Source organism: Lipotes vexillifer, unplaced genomic scaffold (assembly GCF_000442215.2).
Source record: "Lipotes vexillifer unplaced genomic scaffold, Lipotes_vexillifer_v1.1 scaffold302, whole genome shotgun sequence".
In the NCBI taxonomy this organism is placed as follows: Eukaryota; Metazoa; Chordata; class Mammalia; order Artiodactyla; family Lipotidae; genus Lipotes; species Lipotes vexillifer.
The window spans coordinates 1,594,752-1,617,751 of NW_006798913.1; the positions used below are offsets into that span (position 1 = coordinate 1,594,752).

At 39.4% G+C, this 23,000-nt stretch overlaps 1 protein-coding gene across 1 annotated transcript in view; it reads right to left on the reverse strand.

Moving 5' to 3' along the window:
• BEND6 (BEN domain containing 6) overlaps positions 1–20,010 on the reverse strand; it is a 32,162-nt gene extending 12,152 nt beyond the window's left edge. The window contains exons 1-3 of the mRNA XM_007471188.1: positions 19,891–20,010; positions 14,081–14,258; positions 709–929 (exon numbers count right to left, since the gene is read on the reverse strand). Coding sequence (XP_007471250.1) covers positions 709–929; positions 14,081–14,258; positions 19,891–20,010 — 519 coding nt within the window. The remainder of the gene's footprint in view (positions 1–708; positions 930–14,080; positions 14,259–19,890) is intronic.
• Positions 20,011–23,000: the final 2,990 nt, after the last annotated feature.

Genomic DNA, 23,000 nt, shown 5'->3' on the forward strand with positions numbered 1-23,000 from the left:
GCTTATAGTCGACAAGAAAACAGAAAACAGGGAATTTGGCTCTAGAACCATAAGACACTGAGTTCTGCAACAACCCCCATGGACAGGAAACAGATTCTTCTCCAGAGCCTCCAAAAAGGAGAGTACCTGCCAACACCTTGATTTTACCACATTTCTGACCTACAGAACTCTGCGGTGGTAAGTTTGTATTATTATAAATCACTAAGTTTGTGGGAATCTGTTACACAGCAAAGGAAACCGGTACACTAAGATTCAAATATTCTGAATGTTAGATAGTGAGCATTTAATTATTGCTCTTGAAGGCATAATTTCCCGGGCCGACTCTAACAAAACTTGTATTTTTAGCTTCTATTTCTTGATTAAGAGAAGTCGGGAAAGTATGCCAGCATGTACAGCCTAAAATTCACCTTGTCTCAATGATACAGTTTTATAACCTTTAATGCATAGTTGTTCTTCTGTCACTGGTTTAAGAATTTCCTAGTTTAATAACTTCATCGTTGTCCACCATTTGACTTTAATTTTCTGAACTGGATATTCATTTCACAAGTATTAGATTTATTGTAAAAGACTGTTTTACGTAGTCGGAATATTATGATTGACCTAAAGTTACATAAAGTGATCTGATAAGACAGTGATTATGTTGTACAGTAATTTTAATTTTGTATGTAACTGTATCCCAGAGAAAGATGGGATGGTCTTCCAGCTGACCTGTTTCTCATCCGCGTGATGCTCTTCCTCAGCTTTCAAGGAAATTGGTGAACTGGAATTAGAATTAGAATTACCACATGTGGAGGCAAATGAATCTGGTGAGGAGTTATTTGTTGCTCTCCAGAGGGTGGACGCAGACGTGGACAGGGTTCCTCCACCCTTGAGCAGGGTCTCCGCCATACCAACCAATTCTTCAAACTGGGTGACAGCCTGTGGTAAAACTAAAATGGCAAGAAAAAGTAGTACTTTACAAATACTTGTCATAGCAGCATAGATACATATTTTCTATGATGTGTATATGCATAGAAGTATGTAGACCAAACTGTTAACACTTGCTATCTTTGGAAAATAAACATGGTAAGAAGAATGGTTGGAACATATTTACTTTTTTTTTTTTTGCGGTACGCGGGCCTTTCATTGTTGTGGCCTCTGCCGTTGCGAAGCACAGGCTCCGGACGCTCAGGCTCAGCGGCCATGGCTCACGGGCCCAGCCGCTCCGCGGCATGTGGGATCTTCCCGGACCGGGGCACGAACCTGTGTCCCCTGCATCGGCAGGCGGACTCTCAACCACTGCGCCACCAGGGAAGCCCTAACATAATGTTTTTAAGACTTGATTATTTTTCTAATTGCTAATGATGTTATTTGAAGGTGTTTAAGGAGACATTACAGATTCTATCACCTTCCATCAGGCCAGTTTAAATGACAAGATAAACCGTTTCTCACAGATGGAAATAAATTTTCTATGGCCTTAGTGCGTGATTTGCCAGGGTGTTAAAGGCCATCAAATTAGTAAAAATTCATGGCCATAGTTCAAATCTATGTGTTCACATATTAAAGATGGATTTTGGTAATCAACTGAATGTTCTCTTTGTTCCTTTTTTTAAATGGAAACTTACACATTCAAAGCTTTCATGCCTCCATGTTAAATGGTCTTCTCTTGTTATATCTAGTTTCTTTCCTAAGGACAAATAACATTTTGTTGGAGTTGGAAGACACCTTGAACCCTGTGTAATTCAACTCCTCACTCTATGGTTGGGGGTAATGCCTGCTGGAGAGGTGAAAAGACTCTGAAACTTTTTTGTACTTTTCTAAGCATATTATTGAGCTATATAATCTTTGGAATAATAGCTGATTGGAGACCTGAAAATCAGACATATTGATGACATGTCCAAATCAATACATTTAGTACTATGTTAATAGAAAAATTTAAAAATCTGATAAGGAAGAAAATCTTATTTTATATTTTTTTCAATTAATATTTGCTAAGCACCTCTCATGTGCCAGATAGTTGTTCAATCAGCAATTATTTATTGAGCACTTAATAATATTAAACATTTATCTAGCTTCTACTCTGTGCCAGGCACTATTCTGGGAACTTTACTGATGTTCATTTGTTTACTCCTCATTGCAACTCTCTGAGATAGGTATTATCATTACCCGCAATTTACAGATGAGGACAGTTAGGCAACGAGAGGTTAAATAACCCATCAGGGTCAACTCAGTGAAAAGAAGAGCCAACATTCAAATTCAGACTCTGCCAATTCCATGCTATAAACTTCTATGTCATGCCAACTCTCAACATTTGCCCACCACTCTGTTAGGTGCCAGGGATGAGACTGGGAGCAAAACCAGATGTGATCCTAGACTCTTGGAACTGGGAGGGGGTGGGGAGTATTGTTTACCTAACCATGCTGTGTGTAAAAATTTGGCCTGCTCAAAGAAGGTCTGGCCACCTGTCCTAACCACCACCCACCACCCCCCAGTTCCTGGGAAGTAACCTCTCAACCCTTGAATTTCCCGAGCGATAGCAGGAGTGTCTTTGTTATTCATGGTGAGCCCATTAGAACACACCTGATTTATGTTTATGCTAGGGAGTTTCTCAGGGTGGGGACAGTCACACCCAATAATCTTAGGGTAGAAGCTGGCCATAGCCAGAAAGCCAGAAAGACCATGTGGGCAATCAATCAGTGAATCAATCATGCTCATGTAATGAACCCTCAGTAAAAACTTTGGACACCCAAGCTCAGAGAGCTTCCTGGGTGGACAATCCTCTGTGCATTTTGTTGTAACACATAAAGACTAGTAGGTAATGTATCCTGAGGACAGAAGTTCCTCACTTGGAAACTAACCAGACTCTGCCCTATGTGTCTCTTCCAACTTTTCCTGGTTCTGATTTGTATTCTTTCCCTGTAATAAATGTAACCACGAATATAATAGGTTTTGGTGAATTAAATTTCTCTGGCAAATTACTGGACCTGAGGGTGGTTTTGGAAAACCCCTAAACTTGCAGTCAGTATCAGAAGTCTTAGAAGACTTGGCAATCTAGAGGACTGTGCCCTTAACCTTGCGGTTTGGCTAACTCAAGGTGCATGCAAATAAATAAAAAAATCACAGTTGTTAAGGTCACAGAGGAGAGGCAAACAGCCTAGAGAGGGAAGGGCCACAGAGGGCTTCTCTTAGGAGGTCAAGATTGATCTGAAACCTGAAGGCTGAGCAGGAATTAAATAGCCGGAGGGAATGAGGAGGTCATCAGAAGCATAGGAAACATAAGTTCTGTATTTGAGGAACTGAAAGAAGGCCAAAGCTGGAATGTAAAGAGAAAAAGGGAATTCTGCATTAAAGTGGGGTTTAAAGAATATTCACTGTTTTTTCTAATAATGAAAGTTATACATGTTCATTGGAATATATCCTTCTTGCCATTTCTGTCTTTGTATATCTCTATCTATATTCATGTATTTTCTTTTACATAATTAGGACAATGCTATATGCATAGCATTGTATCATGGTTCTTTTTTCCAATTAAGACCATAAATTGAATATTTTACCTAGTTTATTAAATCTTGGAAAATATGATCTTTTGAGGTCTAATTTGCTTAGAATCAAAGTCAAGATCTTATGTGAAGTCTGAGCAGAATTTAAGTAGGTAGAGGGGGATGAGTTTGACAAAAGGATATACCCAATTAGCTCACACTAATATGTTTGAGATATAGAACATTTCTGCCCACCCAGAAATTTGCCTTATGTTCCTTCCAAATCAACCCCTGGACTCACCTCAGGGGCAACCATTAATGTGACTTCTTTAGTCAGAGACACGTTTTACCTGTTCTAGAATTCCCTGGAAACGGATACAAACAGTATATTCTCCTTTTTTTGGTCTGACTTTTTTGTTGTTGTTGTTCTGCATAATGTTTTGAGATTCATTCATGTTCTTGTGTCAGTCATTCTTTTTTCAGGAGGATGAATATTTTTATTTTTTATTGAAGTATAGTTGATTTACATGTTTCAGGTGTATAGCAAAGTGATTCAGGTATATATATATATATTCTTTTTTGTTGCTGAGTGATATTTCATTACATGGATACTCCACAATTAAAGTACCCATTCACCTGCTGATGGGTTGTTTTCCACTTGAACACACAACTTTAAGGATTCCCTAATATCTCAAGGTGTTGATGTCCTCTAATTTATTCAAATGCTCCTTTTTTTCTTTTTGGAATTTAGGTTGCTTCCAATTTTTCTTGATTACAGACAAAACTCTTATGAACCACCTACCATACACATCTTTATATGCATCTCTGATTGTGTCAATGCTATAAATTCCTGAAAGCATAACAGTAGGCTCAGAGGTATAAATGTTTCCAAGACTCAGTGTCACTGAATGGCTCTCCAAAAAGAGTCTTCCAACTTAAATGCCCACTAGCAAGGTAAGAAGTCAGCCACATCACTGCACCATCAACAAGAGGTGTTCATTATTAACAACAATATTCACTATTTTGATAGGTTAAAATTTTAGTACAATTATTTAAATTGTAATTATTGCAATTATTTGATTATTGTGAAGTTGAATACATATTTATTTGTTTATTGGTTATTTGAACTTATTCTATGAGATACCTATTAGACCAAAGAATGTTAGTACTTTTTTTATTTTATGATCGCTTAGATGGTTTTTGTAAAGTGCTTATAGGAATGCCTAGTGCATTATAAACTCAATGTATTAGCTATTGTTATTAATTCCCTTATATCTTAAGCACTTTAACCTTTAATTTGTCATAAGTTGCAATTATTTTTCTTAGAGTATTTTAATTTTAGTATGTTTTAAATGTACACACTTACAAAACAGATAACTAATAACAACCTGCTGTATAAAATAAATAAATAAAATAAAATTTTTAAAAAAGCACACACATATTTTTAGTTTTTACTTAATTAAAAGTAGCAGTCTTATGGAAGCAACCTAAGTGTCCATCGACAGATGAATGGATAAAGAAGATGTGGCACATATATACAATGGAATATTACTCAGCCATAAAAAGAAACGAAATTGAGTTATTGGTAGTGAGGTGGATGGACCTAAAGTCTGTCATACAGAGTGAAGTAAGTCAGAAAGAGAAAAACAAATACTGTATGCTAACGCATATATATGGAATCTAAAAACAAAACTGGTCATGAAGAACCTAAGGGCAGGATGGGAATAAAGACACAGACCTACTAGAGAATGGACTTGAGGACACGGGGAGGGAGAAGGGTAAGCTGGGACAAAGAAAGTGGCATGGAAATATATACACTACCAAACGTAAAACCGATAACTAGTGGGAAGCAGCTGCATAGCACAGGGAGATCAGGTCAGTGCTTTGTGACCACCTAGAGGGGTGGGATAGGGAGGGTGGGAGAGAGGGAGATGCAAGAGGGAAGAGATAGGGGGATATATGTATATGTATAGCTGATTCACTTTGTTATAAAGCGGAAACTAACACACCATTGTAAAGCAATTATACTCCAATAAAGATGTTATAAAAAAAGTAGCAGTCTTTTCCTTAGTTCTTTTCCTTAGTTCATTCATTTACTTTATGCTTAGCAAGTCATTCAGATCAGTTAAATATTCACTCATATATTTCATACAGTTTAAACATCTTTTCACAAGTAAGTTTTTTTTCTCCCTGGATATAATTTTTTCTAACTTTTAATGTAAAAATTTAAACACACACACAAAATAGTAAACTCCCATGTACCCCATGCCCTAGTTTCCAACTCATGGCCAATCTTGTTCCACCTGTATCCCCACCCACTTTCTTCCCACCTCCAAAATTACTTCAAGCAAATCACAGGCATCATTTCATTTTATCTGTAAATATTTCCTTGTATATCTCCAAAGGTAAGAAATTTAAATATATATATATATAATATATGGTTTTATATATATATATATATATAACCATAACACCATTGTCACAACCAGAAATACTTAGCAATAGTTCTCGAATATCATTAAAAAAAAAACCAAACTAGCAAGTGTTCAAATTTCTCTGATTGTCTCGTTTTTGTTCTTGTTTTTAGCTTATTTGAATCAGAATCCAAATAAAGTCCATACATTACAATTAGTCGCCGTCTCTTTTACAAACTATAGGTTTCCTTTTCATCTCCTAGTTTTTTCCTTGCAGTTTATTAGTTGAAGAAACTGGGTCCTGCAGGGTTTCCCACAGTCTGGATTTTGCTGATTTCACCCCTAAGGGGGTGTTTAACATATTCTTCCCTGTAGTTAGATCTAAAGGCTTGATCAGTGTTTTAACTTCCAGCAGGTGGCATTGAATGCATGGTTACCTTTTGTTGCGATATTAGTGGTCACTGATGATCACTGCCTAGATTCAACAGGGATTGCAAAATGGTGATATCCTAATTCTTCATTTAGCTAGAATTCTACCAAGGGAAACTTTCTCTCATCAACTATTTGGCTACCCTGAAGTTCATTTCATATAATAATGGCAGGATAAATGCTTGATTTTTCAGTCTGTATTTGCCAGTTTTCAAAATAATGAGTTGGTTCTTTCAGATGACCATTAAGTTTTTTCTCTTTTGAATGAAGTCATGCATGTAAATATACATGATAACCAGTTGCCCTGATCATTATTATTGATGCTCCAATAATAATGATCTTTAGCCAGTGGGAACCTCTTCCAGCTGACACGTCCACATGGTCTTTGCTGACCTCCTTGCTTTCTGTTAGGACAAGATTTTCATCTATATTTCCTGTTTGAGACTCCTGACAAATCTTGTCCATTTCCTGTGCAAGTTCTGGAATCAGCCATTTCTCCAGGGAACCCCAGATCCCTTTAGTGGGAAATGGTATTTCAAGGCCACACCCAAGTGCTGGGAGTGCTCTTTGCTATTGGGTTCTTGTTTCTAGGCCTCTTTGGTGAACAGTATTAGAATATACATATTATTAATTTTTAAAGATAAAAATTCATCCTGTGTCAAAACCAGTACTCATTCAAATTCAGAACATGGGGTTTTAATTTAAACTGTACCGTTATGTTTTTAGTACGCCACATGGTGTGAAATGAGAACTTAACTTAAACCTGCCCCTCCCCACCACATTGGAATATCAGTTTTCCCAGCACCATTTGTTGAATAATTCATCCTCGTCCTAAATGGCTTGCAGGACTCGCTATGTAAATTGTCAGGCCCATTGCAAATGGAAAATGCAGGACTCCTTGTTCAAAGCTTCTTCAGAATTTTAATATGGTGACAGTATTTTTAACCAGTATGTGGGGCCTTCCTAGGAGCAGGGCCCGGTGTGACTGCACTGGTCATCCTACAGTGATAAGCAGACACTATATGGCACTCACCTTACCAGGTTCTGCTCTGAATACTTTACATGTCACCCAGGGAAGTACTTTTATCATTTCCATTCATCTCACACTCAGTTACACAGCCAGTAGGTGGCAGAGCCAGGATTTGAACCCAAGTGGCTTGGCCCCTGTAAACCCATGCTCTTGTCCTCTGTGCCACAGTGGCTCCAGGACATTTCTTCCCTGTACGGGAGGTATTATCCAGGGATGTGTGTTCTGTTCCATCGACCTGATGGCTCTTATCCTAGTAAGTTGCTTTTAATTATCAGAACTTTATATGATTTCATGTTGACAGTTATGCCCCCAGATTCTTTTTCAGAATGTTCTTAATTGATTTTGCCTATTTATTCTTTCAGGTTAACTTTAATATAATTATTGTCAAATCACCACAAAAGTAAAAATCAAAACAAAACAATTATGGGCATTTGATTGGGATTCTAGTCAAACTGTGAGTTATTTGGGGATGAATTGGCATCTTCTCATCTATGAATTTGACGTCTATTTAGATTTGTGTATTTCTCCATTGACTTTTTAATTTTTCATCATAGATCCTACACATTTCTTGTTAGGGTAACTAGTATATATTTTATAGTTATTTGTAATTAATGTGTAGATTCTTTTTTATTATTTTTTTAGGAATAAAACCAGCAATTTCTGATCTATAAGGAAATTACTGATTTTTTTTTTAAAAAACGGTAGCTATTAGATTTGGGGCACCTATTATGTACTAGGCATTTATTATTTTTTAAATAAGCCTTTTAAATAAGGCTTATAATGAAAAATAGCAGTCCTCTGCCCTACCGCTCACCACCCTGGATTACCTACTACTCCTAGAGGGAGAACTTCTGATCCACTTACCTGTTTCTCTGGTAGTTACCTTCATAGTCTTAAATAATAATAAGCGTATACAACTATTCTTTTATTTTTTCAGATTCATATAATTATTTATTGACTTTCAACTACGTGACATGACAAGGCAGCCCTCTTTCAACTCCTCCCCCAGCCACACAGAAACACACACACGTGGTACCCACATGTGCAAACACATACACACTCCTTCTCTCCATCATCCCAGGACAGTTGTAACACAACTGCTACTTCAATAAATACTGTGCTTACATTATTATAGTGATGTAATTCTCAATTCCTTTCCTTTAAAACATGACTTTTTTCCTAGAGTTAAAATGATCTCATTTTTAAAAGCTTGCTTATTATTATTATTATTTAACTGTTTCTCTGACTTAAACATCTCAAAACTTCCTACCAGAGGTGTAAAATCTCCTTGCAGTATGTTTGGTAGATGACATCATGTCATCTATCAATTTCATGTTTTTTCTCAGTGATCTCTCTCCTGTAACCCCTGTACCTGTCCACCTCTAGACCAGCTGCTTCCAGGCTACTGTGGACCTGTCACCCTGGAGTGTCCCCTCACTATTATTCTGTGGCTATGTCCTGTCCCTCTCCTGTACTGGACTACCTGTTTTCTGATTGGCTTTCTAGATTTACTCTCTCATTTTGAAGGAGCGCACCCTCCCTTAGCTTTTGAAAAAGAAAGCACAGGAAGTACATTGAGACTTCATAAGTATGAAAATATTATTATTCTGCCCTCACACTTGGTTGATGGTTTCACTGGGTATAGAAGTCTAGGTTTAAATCATTTCCCTTTAGAATTTTAAAGGCATTGCTCAATTATCTTAGAGCTTCCAGTGTTGCTGGTCAAAAGTCCGATGTCATCTGACTCCCATTCCTTAGCGGATAACATTGCTTGTTCTCTCTGAAAGCTTCTAGATTTTCCCTTCCTGGTGTTCTGAAATTTCACACTGTTATGGCTTAGATAAGCCTTTTTGCTTTTGGTGGTATCTTTTTGATGTGCACACAATAAACTTTTACTAATTACTACTTCAGTGATTCACTGGTTTTACCTTGGCTATTTCTGAAACTTTGACAGCTTTCTACTATATTTAAGTGCACCTGGGAAAAACTTAATTGATTTTTCCTTCTTTACTGAAATCTTATTAGTTAATAGAGTGGAGTTTTCGGCTGAGGCATTGTTTTCCCTGGGTATACATTCATTCTTTACAAATAGTGATAATTTAATACCCTTTTGTACAATAGACATACCACTTTTTCCCTTTTATATCTTATTGTGCTGGTCAGTTGTGGTCCACAAGATATATTTCAAATGTTTAACACATGCACGTAGAGCACACACACGTCTGTCATTCTGAATGTCTAGAATGGCATATACATTCTGCTATTTTTCTTAGTTAGCAGGCTTTATAGACAGATAAACAGCTCTGATTCTTAGTTCAAAGAGGAATATTGCTGAGCACAAGTTAACTAACCACTCTGCACTCTTCTCTCAGACCCCTTCCTTATTTGGATTATACATTAAATGTCAACTTTCTGACATCTTCCTAGTTCCCAACTGTAGCTTCACAAGGAGGCCTACTATGGCCATGTTATTTTAAACTGTAAAACACACCCTCCCCCTCAAATCCCCATCTTCCTTTACCTCTCCTATTTTTTCCATAGCATTTATCACTAGCTAACATATTGTATAATTTACTTAATTTTACTTAATTGTTATTTTTTGTGATTTTGACTGCTTGCCTCACTGGAATGTGAGCTCTGTGAGAGTGGCGATCTTTGTTTTGTTCACCGGGTTTTCCTAGGTACTTAGAGCAGTGCCTGACATATAGAGGACCTTGTAAATATTGACTGAAAGAAGAAATGTATGCATGAATACTGCAGTGGCAGTTGGCAGTTCCTGACTCTTCCTGTTGCTTGAAGTCTAACCAATAGCCAACTTTACTTTGGTTTCTAAGGGTACATTCCAGTGTGTGTGCATGCAGGGGGGCAGACAATATTAAATACAGAACAGAGTATGTAGACTTTTAAGTGCCAAAGAGGAAACAAAACAGGAAGGGATAAAAAAACGTTGCAGGGGGAGAGAGGTTGAAAGTTTAGATGGAGGGAGGAGGTCAGGGCAAAGATGAATTTACAGTGAAGATTTGAAGTACGTAGGGTGAAAACTATGTGGATATCTGGGGAAAGAACATCCCAGGCCAAGGGAACAGCCAGTACAGAGATGCCGACGTCAGGTCACGTCTGATGTCTTTGGAGGGAAAGCAAGTGGTCCGGTGTGGCTGGATCACAGAGAAGGATGGGGAGAGAGTAGAAAACAAGGCCAGAAAGGTATATGGAGGGGAGGTGGTCGGATCATGTAAGGACTCAGAATCATAAAACCGGCTTCAGTTTTACCCCATGTGAGATAGATGTGCACTGGAAGGGTCTGCAGAGAGGAGTGACGTGAGCTGGCCTACATTTAGCAGGATGTTCTTGCTGCTGTGTTGAGAGTGGACTGCACAGTAGCATGAGCAGAAGTGGCAACACCAGTGAGGAAGCCACCATGATAACCTGGGTGAGAGATGCTGGTGGTTTGGACCAGAGTGGCTGTAGTGGGGGTGGTACAAAGGACTGTATTCCAGAGATATTTGAAGGTGAAGCCAGTAGGATTTGCCAATGGACTGAGTGTAGGGTGTAAAAGAAATACAGAAATACAAGACAGCATCGGGGTTTTTGAGTTGAGAAACTGGAACAATGAAGTTAGCATTAACCAAGGCGAGGAAGAAAGAGAGGAGCAGGTGGCAGGGGAAGGGTGGGAATGTGGTCATGGGTGGTGGTGTTTGTCTAAGATGCCTGCCAGTCTTGTCAATACACAGTTAGCCCATGACTCTGGAACTAAAGGGAGAAGTCCAGGTTGGAGACAAGTCATAGTTTTTGATGGATTTAACACCATAGAATTGGATATGATCCCCTATGGAGTGAAAGCAGATAGAAAAAGAAAGAAGTCCAAGGACAGAGCCTGGGGCATCATCAAATATTTAGAGGATAAGATGATGAAATGAGGCAGCCCTATAAACTGAGATGGAAAGCTCAGCAGTGGAGGAGGAATGTGGTGCCCTAGAAGCCAAGGAAGGAGAGGTAGCCAAGGTGTCAGATGTAACAGGGCACTTAATGTGATCCTTGAGAAATGACCTTCGGGGTTAGCAATATGAAATGTTATGGGCTGAATTGTGTCCCCCCAAAAAGAGATGTTGAAGTCTAACCCCCAGGACCTTAGAATGTGACCTTATTTGGAAATAGGGTCTTTATAGATGTAATCAAGTTAAAATGAGGTCATTAGAGTGGGCCTTAATCCAAAATGACTGACATCCTTATAAAAAGAGGGAAGTCTGGACACAAAGACAGACAAGCACACAGTGAGGTCATCATGTGAAGACTGGTTTTAATGCTGCCTCAGGCCAAGGATCAACCAGAAGCTAAGAGAGAGGCCTTCCCCAGCGCCATCAGAGGAAGCGTGGCCCTGCTGACACCTTGATTTTGGAATTCTGCTGTTTAAGCCACCCAGTTTGTGATACTTTACCACTGCAGCCCTAGGAAACTAATACATGGAGGTCATTGGCGATCATGAGAAGAGACATTACAATGGAATGACAAGGACCTAACTGAAGTGGGATCCAAAGGGAATAAAAGGGGGAAAATTGAAAACAGCGTATAGGGTCAACATGTAAGGAGTTTTCCTACAAAGGGAAGGAGAGAAACAGGGTGGAAGGCAGAAAAGCAAATGGCCTGAGAAAGGTAGTTTTTTTTTTTGGTTTGTTTGGTTTTTTTAATGGGAGAAATAATTGTATGTCTGATGCTAATGGGATGATACGTTAGAGCGGGGAGGATCTCTGGAGCTCTGTCCTTGATTAGCAGAAAGAGGACGCATAGATGGACATACTGCCTTTGGCTGGACAAGAGGACAGGTCACTCATGGGTGACAGGGGAGGAAGTGGAGGTTAATACAAGCACAGGTGCAGGGAGCTGACAGTCTTTTCACATCCTCCAAGTTCTCCGTGAAGCAAAGGCATCAGCTGAGAGCGAGGATATGGAAGGTGTGGGAAGCTGGCAGAGCGAGGAAAAAATGAAACAGCAACTCCAGAGTGAGGGACAGAGAGAAACTGTTCATAGTGATGATTCTTTTCATATACTATTTTTTTAATTTTATTTTTTGTCTGTGCCGCGTGGCATGTGGGATCTTAGTTCCCGACCAGGGATGGAACCCGCATACCCTTAACTGGAAGCATGGAGTCTTAACCACTGAACTGTCAGAGAAGTCCCCTTCATATACCATTGAAACTGATTTGCTCCTCTTGCATTTAGAATTTTCTCATCTAAATTTATGAAAAAAATGCATCTAATTTTCTTTTGGGGGGTCCATGTGTCAAGTTCTGGTGTTAATAAAAACAGAGACAGAATCAATAACGATGATTACTGAGCACCTATCATGTATCAGGCCCTGGTAAAGCATTTCTTCCAATTATCTAATTTAATCATCTTGACAAGAAGGACATGAGAGATTGGCTCCACTGTGTAGATGAGGAAAGTGAACCTGGGGCTGAGGGCAGGACAGTGACAGGGCCAAGGCTTACAGCTAGTAAGCAGGGTTGGGATTCAAACCAAAGTCGGTGACTTCAAGATCAATACTTGAACCAGCAATGTATGCTAACTTTATCAACTAGCTTTTCATCTTACTCTACGTTCTGAAACAGATGATATAAAAATAAGAACAATCTGTTCTTCGAAAATTGCAAAAACCTCACCAGGAAAAACCATCAGTTATAAAGATGCAATATTTAAAGCGTAAAAAATAAGGAGAGGATGGCTTGTTGGTGGAATAAACATCTTATTTCCATTCATGTGTGCCTGTTTCTACTTAACTAGGAAGCCTTCAATTTAATCAATATCTTTAGGAACTCATCTGAGCCATTACTCTGTCAATCTAGTTCACCACAATGTTCTATCTCCTACCATTTCTGCCTCCCCAAATATTGTGGAATTGTCTTCTTTATTTCCACAGCCATTGCCCTAGGCAAGGCTGCCATCCTGTTAGTCCAATGACTGTAATACCTTTCAAAAGTGGTTCTCCCCTACTCTCCTTTCTGTGCCCCTTGTACTCATTTTGTACACAGAAGCCAGAGGGATTTATTTTTAAAATACTCTGTGTATTTACTGTTTTATAACAGAATGCTGCCCCACATAGGATATATTGCCAAATATTCAGCTGTACAAAATAGTGCATGATGCCTAACTACAAGTGGAAAACACAATTTTTTAAAAATAAACACTTAAACACAATATAGGATTCTGCAAAAAGGCATTATTCCAGGTTGTTTTTAATTTTCTTGGGCCTGTCTTTCCCCTTTATGTTTTCAGTGGAATGTGATTATTTTCCAAACCACTGCTCCCAACCCCAAACCTGAAATTTAATATGTGGAATCTTTAATTCCAGTAAGTCTATAAGAGATCACAACAGGCCCCATTTTCTAGTGCTTTCCTTAGCAGAGGAGAATGAGATAAGTACATCATGAACACCTTGACATATTTGTTGTCTTACTGATCTTTTCTCTCTAAGCCTATATTAAACACTCAATAAATATTTGTTGGACAGTATTAAATGAATATGACATTTGGTATTTTGTAGGAATAATCTAAAAATTTTTAATCAATAAACTAGAGGCTTCAATAGAGTACATCCGTATTAAATTATGTAATCATAGATTTTCTTAAAATGTGGTTTTTGATTTTTTTTCTCTAAGGTACTGATTTTTTCATTCTTGACAGCTGATTTCAACACTTTCCCTCATCAAGTATTTTTCCTTTCATCTAAAAATGTCAATTTTCTCTAAGTTTACCTTGAAGCATGACCAAAGACTGTCGAAGGCGGCTGTTTTCTTTCCGGATGTTTGTTAGTTTTTGTTTCAGGCCTCTTATTTTTGTGCACAATTCCTCCTTCGACAATTCTGCTAGAGGCTCTTCATCCTCACTGGAGCTCTCACCGGGCAGAAAGGCATTTCCCGAATATGGGTCTCTCTAAAATACAAGGCAGGCACAACAAAAGCATCAAGGCAGCTCTCGTGGTTTATCCTGTGTTCCGGATGCTGCTGGGACTTAATTAGACCTACAGGCTCCTGCTCTTCCAGGAGGGGAGCTGGGCCCTTGCGAGTGATCTAGCCTCAGCTTGGTCCTCCACTACACAGGGGAACTCAGAATAAAAGAGGACATCAAAGTTTCACGCACACGAATCAGGAGCTTCCCTGGTGGCGCAGTGGTTGAGAGTCCGCCTGCCGATGCAGGGGGGACACGGGTTCGTGCCCCGGTCTGGGAAGATCCCACATGCCGCGGAGCGGCTGGGCCCGTGAGCCGTGGCCGCTGAGCCTGCGCGTCCGGAGCCTCTGCTCCGCAACGGGAGAGGCCACAACAGTGAGAGGCCCGCGTACCGCAAAAAAATAAAAATAAAAAATAAACTTTAGAAGAGATAAAGGCACATGTACACCAGAACACAACATTGTGAATCAGCTATACTCCAATAAAAATTTTTAAAAATAAAATTAGAAAAAAGAAAAGCACTAAAGTCATTAACTTGAGATATCTGTTCTTTGTGACTAGCAGTAATCTTTTACCAACATGTATGCTTGACTACATGTATCTCCCAGACAAAATTCATATATATACTGTCTTTTCCCCTACGTCTTCAGAGCAGTTCCTCTGAGCTGTCTCCTGGGCTACAGCTATAGGAAGCGAAGAGACCTCCTGGGGCCAGGCTGAGGAGCAGGAAGGACAGAAAGTCAGATTCCAGTGTCTGCTCTTCCTGCCCCGACCTTTGTGGGGAAGAGAGGTGGATCACCGGGGTCAGGGTAGATGATAGAAACATCCAGATGAATGAGGGGCAGTCCCAGGGCAGCAGGGCCGGCTCCGTGCTTCTCAGCACATCATAAATGCCCTAAAGGGGCCCCATGTCCAGCAACATCAGAGCAACACGGCGCCTTCTGGGCCACGGATCAGAAATGGACAAAATTGGTGTCTGAACAAATGGACCAGAGACAGTGTCCAGACTCCCCAGAGCTCATGCAAAGCATGAGAATCCAGAGGATCCCTGTGTCCCGGTCAGGAACTGGGTATGTGCTGGGGGAACTGGTGAACAGAGAGGCTACAGGGTGCCAGAACCTTACAGAAGATGGCAGCGGATCCCAGCACAGCAAACATCAGCAGATGGTGCCAACAGAACTCCCTGGGAGCTGGAGGGAATGCTGTGCCTCAGCAGTAACAGTACTGGACACTAAGGAAACAGGCAGAAGACTTAGAGCCTGGGCAGAAGACCAGCAGTCCCTCCCCAGACGCTGGATGATATGTAAGACTCCTCAAAACTTGAAACACTTCCCAGGAAAAAAACAGGAAGTGGAGGAAAGTGAGAATCTAGTCTCCGTTGAGACTTAAACCCTGAAGTGACTGAAACTATACCAATACCTCAAAGGGATTTTAAACACCAGAACACTCTAACTGGGCTTCCCCGGTGGCCCAGTGGTTAAGAATCCTCCTGCCAATGCAGGATACACGGGTTCGAGCCCTGGTCTGGGAAGATCCCACATGCCGCAGAGAAACTAAGTCCCTGCGCTACAACTACTGAGCCTGCGCTCTAGAGCCCGCGAGCGACAGCTACTGAAGCCCGTGCGCCTAGCCTGTGCTCTGCAACAAGAGAAGCCACCGCCATGAGAAGCCCGCACGCTGCAACGAAGAGTAGCCCCCTCTCCCAGCAACCAGAGATAAGCCCGTATGCAGCAACGAAGACCCAACGCAGCCAAAAATAAAATTAAAATAATAAAAAAAAAAAGAACACTCTGTAATTCACTGTCAATGGACAAGTTCAAGCTTTCCACCCTGCCTTTTCTTATCTAGCAGGGATGGGGAATTGAAAGCCAGATGAGATCAGTTATAGAAAATACAATTATATTTTTGTATGATCAGTAATGTATACATTCAACCTCACTCCTTATTTTACAAGTATACAAATCTATGTATGTATACATATTTCATTATTCCACGTGTGAGTAACATATATAATATATATAATGGTAATGAAAATTACTATTGTTCTATGTTGGCAAGTAGCTAAAGTACTCATGCTAGATATATAAATCTTTAATAAAAAACGTGCATTTGGTTAAATAGAAATGAAATATTTATTTTAAAAAACTGAAGGATGCCTATTGAGATCATAGTTCTATGCAGAGTAATTGGGAAAAAATAGAATATATGGTCTAGTTCTTGCAGCAATTTCCCACAAGAGAGAAATGAAATCAAGCATAAATCCGTTTATAAGCATCATTGGAAGACAAAGTTAATAGACAATAGATTGGGATAAGATATTTGCAAAATCTAAAACCACATGAAACTAATTTCTACAGTAGATATGGTATATGCGCCAATCAATAAGAATAGAACAGGAACCCACCAGAATAGACTAAGAAACCCAACAGAAACTATAAAAACTCAATAGAGAAATGAACAGTGGCAGAGATCGCTGGCTATCACCAAGTATTTGTTCTCCCATTCTTCTACAGTAATAGGTTTTTAGCTCAGCAGATACGTGTCAGCTAGATTACATTTCCCAGACTCCCGGACAGCTCAGTGTGGCTATGTGACTAAGCTTCCGCCAATCAAATAGGAGTAGAAACAATGTGTACCACTACTGGGTCATGACCTTAGGAGGAATGGGCTGGCCTTCTCCTGCCTGAATTCTATTTTTGTTGGCAGAGAGGAAGGCATGCAGGTGGGAGCTGGAGTAGTCACCTTGACCCAGAGACAGAGGCTGTGTGTTCAGGAAGGTAAATGAACAAGATAAGAGGGATCCTCAACATTTTGGCACTGCTACAGCAACCAGGACTGCTCTTGCTATTATGTGAAAGGGAAATAAACTTCCATCTTTATACACCACTGTGATATTTGGGTCTTTGTTACAGCCTTTGCAACATGCATCTTAACTAATGCAGATTTTGGTACCTAGAAGCCGGATACCCAAAACTTGACATATGTTTGAATTACTTAGAGGTCAGGTTATGGTTAAAAAGAGCAAAGGTATAACATGCTGGAAGATTCTTGACTCTTGTTAGACCTTGGTGATGACATATTTGGTAAAACCGTCACCTGCAATGCCTTGGAAGGCACACCATGTGCTTATTGAGACTGGAAAAAGAATGTCTGTGTGTATCAGTGATATCTTGTCAGTGCTAGCTAGTTTGCAGAAATGGAAGGCTTTCTCCTTCCGTCTGCATTTAGAATGTAGCATGCAATTTAAACTGAGTCCAGTAATGTTAAATCTTCAACGTTTGAAAAAAATGAATGACGTCTACATCTAAATTGTAAGAGATAAGAAAAAAAGCCTGTGAACTCAAGGCTTTCTCAAGAGCTTCTCTTTAAGTGTTCTCTGCCAGACACTGAAATCCATCCCAACGGTAAGCCTCAGCTTCAGTGCATTATCCTCAAGCTTTTTGTTTCATATGGCAATTAAGTCACTGCCAAAAGTTGGAGAGAAAAGAGGCTGAGCAGCTGTAATAAAAGAGGAGAGGTTTCAGGCTTATTTATGACCAAATAAGATCTCTGGCTGTAGTTACTTGCAATGAAACCAAACCGAAAGAAAGAGTCTGGAAAGCTATTAAGTTTTTGAGAAACAAAAATTGCAAAAGAAACCATACTACTGGCCTGCTAGAGCAGGTGACTATTTTGCCCTCAAGGAACCACTGGACAACCCTCCCCCTTCAAAACCTGCACCAGCAAATGGAAACAAGTTATCATTTTCTCCCATCAATTGCAAATATATGAAATAAGGACATAAATGCTAAGTGTTGGCAGGGAAGCACAACATGGAATCCCTTATGCACTGCTGCTGGGCATGTGGACTGATGTGGACATTCTGGAAAGCAATTTCATTGTCATATGAAAGCCATTACTCACCCTTCTAAGTGTTTATTCCAGAGACATTCTCACGCTGTTTCTTAAATGGACATGTATGCGGACATTTATTTTGTCATTGTTTGTAGTACCAAGATGCTGGAGGAAATCTAGGTTTTCATCATTGGAGGAAAGGATAAGTAAAATGATGCTATGCTTTGTTAGACACAACGTATCATATATAATAGCAATATAGATGTTAAAAACAGTGCTGATTGAAAAATCAAAAAGATTGAGCTATATATTATGATACCAATAATACTACTAAATGATGTGTGAAATGATGGAGCCATAAGGTTGTACAGTGCAGCGTGATTTGTAAACAGAAAAAGATTGGAAACAAGCCATATCCATGCTAGGGGACAGTGGGTGATGATGTACAAAAGAGAAAATTCTTTATATACTAATGGAAAGATTGTCAGAATACATTAAGTAAAAAAGCAAAGTACAAAGCAGCCTATCTAGTAAGTTACTTTTTGTGCAAAAGAGGGGGTAAGAATATCTATATTCATATTTGCTTTATTTGAAGAAAGATACACTGGGAGGATAAACAAGAAAGCCATAAATATGGTTACATGTGGTAGGGGGCCAGGAGTCAGGAACAGGGCGGGTGGGGACAGCTGTGTGGGAGACTTTTCACACACACGCTATGTAGATATACAGATATATAATTTTTAGGCTTTTGATTTTTTTATTACTCAAAACTTCATTTTAAATTTAGCTTTCTGACTCTGTACTTGTGCCTTCAACACTTTCACAAGGATTTTCTGCCCCTCTGTAGGAAAGCATATGGGACCGGTCACGGACATGCTTAGCAGACATGGACCCACCATGGGCCCAGCTGACATGTTGTTTCGTTTCAGGAAACCTCATAAGAACTTTAGGTCTCACAGCAACAACTTCTCAAAGTCAGCCTGGGCACATTCCACACGCAGATTTGGGTGCTTTCCCAACCTTCTGGGTTTAAGAGTAAACAATTCTATTGCCAGGGGTTCGGGACAGCCTCGTTTTGTCAGAGGCCGTGTTGTGGGGCAGCCTAGGATGTGCGGCATGCCAGATGCTGGACCGTTCTCAGTGCCTCCAGACACTATCCCAGGAGAGTAAAATATATTCTAAACCATGAGAATGTACAGTATGTATTTTAAAAATTAAATGAAAATACATGCACATAAGCACTCCATGTATTACAAAGACACACAAATAAAAAATAAAGGATAAAGAGGTGGATAGTTTGTCCAAAGTGTAAGAGGAGAATGGGAGTGGGGAATTCAGATCAAAAAGGAATAAATGAATAAATACAAATAAGAAAGGGGCCCTGGCCAAACCTGTGATGAGGATGGGCTGCAAACTGGAGTCAAAAAAAAAAACAGCAGTAAATTTTAGAAGAGGTGTTCCAATTTCTCCAGTGGTTTTGGGAGGAAAAAAATATTTTCTGACAGTTTGCTGATCTTTAATGTCCCAGGATATCAAGGAAAATTTGGACAATATATAATTGGCCACACTTCAATAGAAGCTGGTAAAATGGCTTGTGAATATGTTTCTAATTCAACTTGTTTAACATTAAAAAGAGAACATGAAATTTTATTCCTTCAGTTGAATAAAGAATTAAAGGGAAGAATCTATCAATACAAGAGGGGGAAATGCACTAATAAATTGTGAAAGGAATTATGGAATTATGGCAGAGCAAGGGAAGAAAGTACCACAACAGCACACCAACCTGCCCTCTATCCAGGTCACTGTTCGCATTCTCTGAGTCCATCGTCTCCGTCCTTTTCCTCTTTCCTTTTCTAAGAGCTTGGGTATTGGTAATTTCCTCTGTTTGCAAGATCTTCTGCATTTTCTTAGTTAGTTACCAAAGGTTTTCTGAAATTGTAGGAGGAGGGAATGCCCATGAGATGGTGCTACTCTGGACGTAGTCCAAAAGTTAATGTTTTTCCTTAAAATGAAAAACAAACAAAAGGATCCATAATATGTTTACAACTGTATGTTTCATAAAGGGACTAGCCACTCAAGTAAATTATTTTACTCAATACTTCCTGTCATTCTTTCTCCCACTGGCTAATTTAGGACACACTTTCACTTGGTTTAAAATCATGAGGATATCATGTTTCCAGAACGTGGGATACAGGAAGTTGTCATTTATAAAATCAAATAGTATAAATTTTTTCCATCTTTTCAAGTTTTTTCTTGTCAATCAGTTATGAGGAGTCTAAAAAACAAAGTAGAAACCTTGTAAAATTATGCAAATGATTTGAGGACTGAAGTTATATAACTTTAGGAAAAAGACATTAATAATAGCAGATCTAGGGACTTCCCTGGTGGTCCAGTGGTAAAGAATCCGCCTTCCAATGCAGGGGATGCGGGTTCGATCCCTGGTCAGGGAACTAAGATCCCACATGCCGCGGGGCAACTAAGCCCGTGTACCGCAACTACTGAGCTCATACACCTCAACTAGAGAGCCTGTGTGCCACAAACTACAGAGCCCACGAGCCCTGGAGCCTGTGCACCACAACTAGAGAAGAGAAAACCTGGTCGCCACAACTAGAGAGAAGCCCACGTGCCTCAACGAAGAGCCCGCACACCTCAACGGAGATCCCTCAGGCCTCATTGAAGATCCTGCGTGCCGCAACTAAGAGCCAATGCAGCCAAAGATAAATTAAATAAATGAAAATAATAAATAAATCTTTAAAAATAATAATAGCAGATCTCATCAGGACCCAAAATATTCCAAGGGAGATCAGTAAGAATGGCCTAGAAATTTGTTCTGTTCTTTTTCTGAAAACTCTAAAGTTTTGAGATGGAAGATTTTCTTTGGTGTAAACTTAAGAGTAGCACCATAAAGAATGCAAAAAAATCTCAAAGGCATTTCATTAAATGCATTTCATTAAAATTTTAAGGTAGAATCATTTTTTCAAAACCTGATAAAACAGATGATAGTTTTTAGGTTTAATAGTTTTGAAATGATCAAATCTAGCTTTTGCTGTGTATGGATGATTCAACACTTTTGGTCATAGCATCTTTTTTTTTTTTTTTTTAATATTTATTTATCTGCCTGTGCCGGGTCTTAGTTGCAGCACGCAGGATCTTCCTTGGTGCGTGCGGGATCTTCATTGTGGCATGTGGGATCTAGTTCCCTGACCAGGGATTGAACCCAGGCCCGCTGCATTGGGAGCATGGAGTCTTAGCCACGAGACCACGAGGGAAGTCCCTGTAGCATTCTTATTACTTGCATATGTTGGTTTGTTTTCATGAAAAGATATTTAATTATAAATAATAAAACGTTACAGAAGAGACTAGCTTAAAGGGAGTTTGACAAATATGTGGATTGTTGAGTAGAAGGTAACTATACTATTTACCAAATTACACCAAGTAGTCCTTTTAGAAAATATGGTTCTTTTACCTATTTTAAGAGAAATTCATTATTCTCTACTCCAAGCATAAAATTATATTTAGTCTTTCCAAGATTGCTTGTTGTGACTTTTTGAAAACTTACTTTATGTTTTCAAATACGTGAATAGTGCTTCAGCTAACACATGGGACTGGACTGTAATATCTAACTCACAAATATCAGAGATCTTACTTAGTATCAAGCTTTATTAATAATTTCAAAGATACAAGCAATCAAAAGGCACAGGAAGAATGGGGAGGTCTAGGACATCCTGGCTTTGTAGGTTCTTCCTTCTAGAATAAGAGGTGAGGCCTCTAACTGAGGTTTGGGGGTCACCTCACACAGTGGGTGTGTTTAAGTCGTGACACTTCTCCATTTTATACCTCAGAGTTGTACAGCTTGCATGACCTTCTCTAGGGACTTATAAATCCATAGATCCTAGGTATGTTTGCCATAGGCAATTTTAAATCAGGGATACACAGTTAAGAGCATTCCATAGACAAAAACTCCACTTGTAGCAAATATCATTCGTCTGTTTACTCAGAGCAAGGTCAACACACATTTTCTGTGAAGCGTCAGATAGTACATATTTTAGGCTTTGCAGGCCAAGGGGCAAAATCAAGGATATTATGTAGGTACTTATAAGCAAGAAGAAAATAAATCTTCACAAAATTTTTATTCATAAAATTGAAACTATACTAATAATAATTGAATATAACTTTTTGTCAGACAGGCCTACAAATGAGACTGGAATTTTAAAAAATATCTTGTTTAATTAGGGTTCAAAGTGTTCCCTACCATCAGAATTAATGGCAAATGCTCACTTGCCAATGCTGACCCATTATGAGATTTTATGAATTTTGTGACCTTGGGTTAGGCAATGATTTCATAGATATGACAACAAAAACGCTATTTTCACAAATGATACCATCAAGAAAGTAAAGACAACTTACACAGTGGAAGGAAATATATGAAAATAGATCTCACAAGGGACATGAATACAAGATATATAAAGAACTCTTACAACACAATAATAAAAAGACATGCTCCAGTTTTTTAAATGGACAAAGGATTTAAACAGACATCACTTCAAAGAAGATATATAAATAGCAAATAAGCACAGGAAAAGAGGCTTAGTATCATTAATTGCTACATAAATGCCCATAAAAACTACAGTGACAGGCCTCTTCATATGCACTAAGATGACTATAATCAAAAGAGACATGGGCTTCCCTGGTGGCGCAGTGGTTGAGAGTCCACCTGTCAATGCAGGGAACGCGGGTTCGTGCCCCGGTCCGCGAGGATCCCACATGCCGCGGAGCGGCTGGGCTCGTGAGCCATGGCCGCTGGGCCTACGCATCCAGAGCCTGTGCTCCGCAACGGGAGAGGCCACAGCAGTGAGAGGCCCGTGTACCGCAAGAAACAAAAACAATAAAACA